This window comes from Arachis duranensis, chromosome 9 (genome assembly GCF_000817695.3).
Source record: "Arachis duranensis cultivar V14167 chromosome 9, aradu.V14167.gnm2.J7QH, whole genome shotgun sequence".
NCBI lineage: Eukaryota > Viridiplantae > Streptophyta > Magnoliopsida > Fabales > Fabaceae > Arachis > Arachis duranensis.
In genome coordinates this window covers 7,351,781-7,355,741 of record NC_029780.3, presented here as the reverse complement: position 1 = coordinate 7,355,741, position 3,961 = coordinate 7,351,781, and the positions used below count along the sequence as shown (strand labels likewise).

The 3,961-nt window shown below is 36.9% G+C and overlaps 1 protein-coding gene across 1 annotated transcript; it reads right to left on the bottom strand.

Annotated features, from left to right (window-relative positions):
• Positions 1-776: 776 nt before the first annotated feature.
• On the bottom strand, positions 777-3,961 carry LOC107464443 (phospholipase A1 PLIP2, chloroplastic; the record flags this gene model as incomplete). Its single annotated transcript, XM_016083358.3, is given in 5 exon segments — positions 777-1,623; positions 1,734-2,150; positions 2,267-2,326; positions 2,498-2,986; positions 3,415-3,961. Coding segments are annotated over 5 exon segments (2,098 nt in total), but the record flags the coding sequence as incomplete, so codon positions are not given.

Below are 3,961 nucleotides of genomic sequence, written 5' to 3'. Positions count from 1 at the left end.
ACCTAATGCTTCGTCTAACCAAGTTGTTGAATGCTAAACCATTCTCTTCTAAATTGTGTTAAAAACACTTAAATTCTATATCTATCTATATCTATATCTATATTCTATATATACAACTAAAATAAGTTCTAAATCAATTAATATATATTTATATATAAATACAGGTATTATTTAATTTATTTTATATTTTTAATATATATTCTATAAAAATAACTAATTTTTTATATAAACATAATATATTTAAAAATAAAAATTCACATATAGTTGTATATTTTTATGTAAATTGATATTTGAGAATCATTAAAAAAAAATAATCAAATATATCAAATCATTTAACATATTTCGATAACAACTTTACACAAAAATAATTGCATGTGAATTTTTATCATATTTAAAACACTTATCACTTTTTTATAAAAAATACCTTTTCTTTTCTTTTCTTTTAATTTTTAAATTCAATAATTTAAAAAATTAATACATCTAGATAGGAAAATATCGAAAAATCTTAATTATTTTTAATGAGCCCAAAAAAATTTATCTTAAAAAAGAAAAGGTACTAGGCTACTAGCTAATTCCTTTTTTAAAGAAGTAATTCTTAACCAAAAGTTTCCCCAAAAGACTGAAATAAAATACAAGTCCCATTTGAGTTAAAGACTAATCCCTATCAAAGTGAAATTCTCCATTTCGTTCTTTATCTCATTTGTAAGACTCCAATTGAAAAATTGCCTAAAAGAAAAATAAAAGAAGCAAAATCATTTAAACCAATCAAACATTGGTAAATAATAAACCAATTGGATTTGTGAGTTTTATATTTGAGCAATATTTTACAAGTACCTTTTTTTCATGAGACACAATCAAGACCTTTCTTTCTTTCTTTCTTTCTTTCTTTTTTTTTTTGGGACTTTTGACGTGACGATGAAGACATTTCTTTTATGAAACGTCAATGAATAAAGAATCACCTAACTGCCCTACCCATGTGCCCTCTAGCTATACAACTGTGAATTGTCCCCAAAAACAAATAATGAATGTTCTATTAATTTATCTGAACCTAATCACGTTGAATGCCCCTAATAGTAGCAACCTTGCAGGGAACAAAAGTACCACAAACAAGTGCATGTGTTGTGATGCAACTAGCCTACTGAACCTTTTCAATGACTCTCTTCCAGTTTGGAAAATGCCTGAGAAAGGGGACTGGTTCTCTCCCAAGTTCACCGATACCATGGACCTCCCAACAACAATGCTGCCACTGTCAATTCCCCGGTCCGGTAACACGAGAGACCACCACACCTTGCGACGTTGCTCTCTCCTTGACCTTCGGATCTGGCTGAGTTCTTGGCGGATAACAGATCTCACTGACCTTAAATACGAGTTCATGTCATGATCTCGCTGTATGGATCCCCCAGATCCATACGCGGATCGATCACTCAGTATCTCTAGTGGATGAGGTGAGTTCAGGAATACAAGCTTTGCGGCGCGAAGATGCTTGTCTGTGTTGTTGGATTCGGACAAAGGACAACTCAAGAGATATAGACCACTGCCTGAAGGCAAGAGATGATGGCTTGGTGAAAATTTCTCATCTGGCTGTAGAATCAGAAGTTCGCCCATTGGTGCATATAGCAGCTTCTGCAGTTAACAAAAAGATCAAATTCATTAACAAATAACTCAGAGGCCTATAATAAGAATGCAATTTCTTTGTTTACTTAGAACTAAAGATTCGGATAAGTGGAACTTACTTGGTTATTGAGACAAGGATGATGACGGAAATTTCCATTAACAGCTTTTAATAGTTCCGCAACATGGTTGGGGTATTTGCACGAAAATGCTCGAGGAACTATGTCTCTGTGCATCATGATAGCCTGAACATGACTCCGAGGCAATCCTAGCTTCTTTAGCAGACTATCACCTCCGCACAAGATGCATGGGGAGCCGAATGTTATCACAGGAAGCAGAGAGGACAATGGAACTTCCTTCCTTATCAAGAGCATTAGATTTATAAGTAATGCTAAGCTTCCCCCAAGAGAATGACCGGTGAAGCGGAAATTTGCACGGGAACCATGAGCCTTCAAGTGAGCATGAACTTCTGGTAGCATCTGTTGATACATCCCTTTAGCAGCCTCATATATCCCTCTATGCACAAGGAAATCCAAACCCTGAAGAAGAACGATGTATATCATTTTCTTGATTTCGGTGCAGATGAACATTGGGGACACTCAACAAGAAGAATGACACAACGAAATTACTTCATTCTACAACTTTAAACAATTACCTCAAATTGAATTGGCTCGAAAAGTAGGTTTGCTTGCCATGATGCCAATGTCTCAGAACCCTATAAATTCGAAATTGGCAATGTATTACACAAAAATATCATAAACTAAATAAAAGCTGATTTTGGGAACAATAATTTTTAGTGTTCACAAACTAAACTAAAAACTCAATCCAAGAGGTATAGTTCCTACTCCGAAAAACAAAACGATTTCCGAGATTAGTTTTTCCCTACCTGAATAACAAAATATCTTGTGTGGCTTTGGTCATTATCACAGATGAACCATTCACAAGGTGATGAATGCGTTGAGTTTAGATCATCTGCAACAGCCTGCTTTACCTCCTCTTTTGCCGCAACCACAGCTGTCACTGAATCAGTTGTTGCCATCAAAGATGCCATCTCTGCATCCGTCATGCCAATGTCAACACTTTTCTTCATTCCTTCAGGCGAATCTTGACTGGCCGCATGATTTGAAGATTTGAATGGAAGTATGCTCCGTGTCTGAGCATGCAGATAGGAGGCAGCAGAGGCAGCAATGTTAAAAGCAGCAGACGCACTTATCCTGTATCCGCCATTCTTCTGCTCCTTTCTTTGCTCATCTTCCTTTTTAATTCCTTCCTCTTCCGGAGGATTTTTCTCAGCAGCTGCTGCTGCCGCCAGTTCCCTCTTCTCTATGGAGGAAGTTATAAAACGCAGACCATAATGTTTCAAGAGTTTCCCTGGCTAAAATTATCAAAAGCCAAACTACAACTCAGTTCTACATGTAAAAATCTGGACTCCTAGATCTTTCAATCCATTTAATAATGATCAATCAATCATCATAAGGATGCATATTTTTAATTACACAACAGAGTTTAAACTTAATCATATAACAACCGTTAAAAGAGATTCCTTTCTATATATGCCAAAGTACATGCAACAATAAATAATGCAATGCAACCAAAACGTTGAGATCAATCCACCAAGGGGTTTATCAAACAAAATTATACTTTCTAAATCTTCATGAAATGTATCCATAGATATCAAACAATATAGGAACAAAACAAGGTAGATCTGAGGCTCAAATCAAATCTCACAAAACCCCATACACATGTAAGATTCTAAAACTTGCAAAATCACCATAATTCCCAAATGCTGATTCATATATGTACCTTGATATTGGGAATATTGTAAGCCAAATTTCCCAAATGTGACATCTGTGCGTATACCCTTGCCTCCGTTAACGACACTTTCCTTAGCATTCTCGAAAACGAGTGTCTATCGAATTCAACATTCGCTAATTCTTCTTCATCATCATTATCAACCCTGCAAACATCACAAACGTCGTCATCTTCTTCATCGTCATCATCGTCATCATCTTCGTCTTTTTCATCTTCTTCCTTGTTCCCCACGCACTCTTCTTCGTTTCTTCTCTTCCACGTGGACCTCACGTCCAGGATCTTGAGAACCCAATTATTACCGTTTTGCCCTTCCCCTTCTTCTCCTTCGTTTTCTTCATCTGGAATGGCCTTTTCTTCTTTTCTCGAATCTCTCTCGTCCAAAACGGCGTCGTCGAGTGCCAAACCCTTGTACCGGCTATTACCGGTTGTCGTTGCTGCTGCTCCACCCGGCCACCGGAAGGAGAATCTGGAGAACACGGAGGATTTCTGCGGCGGCGGTTTGAGCTGAGAAGAGATTGAGTTAGCGGCGGCGCGTGAG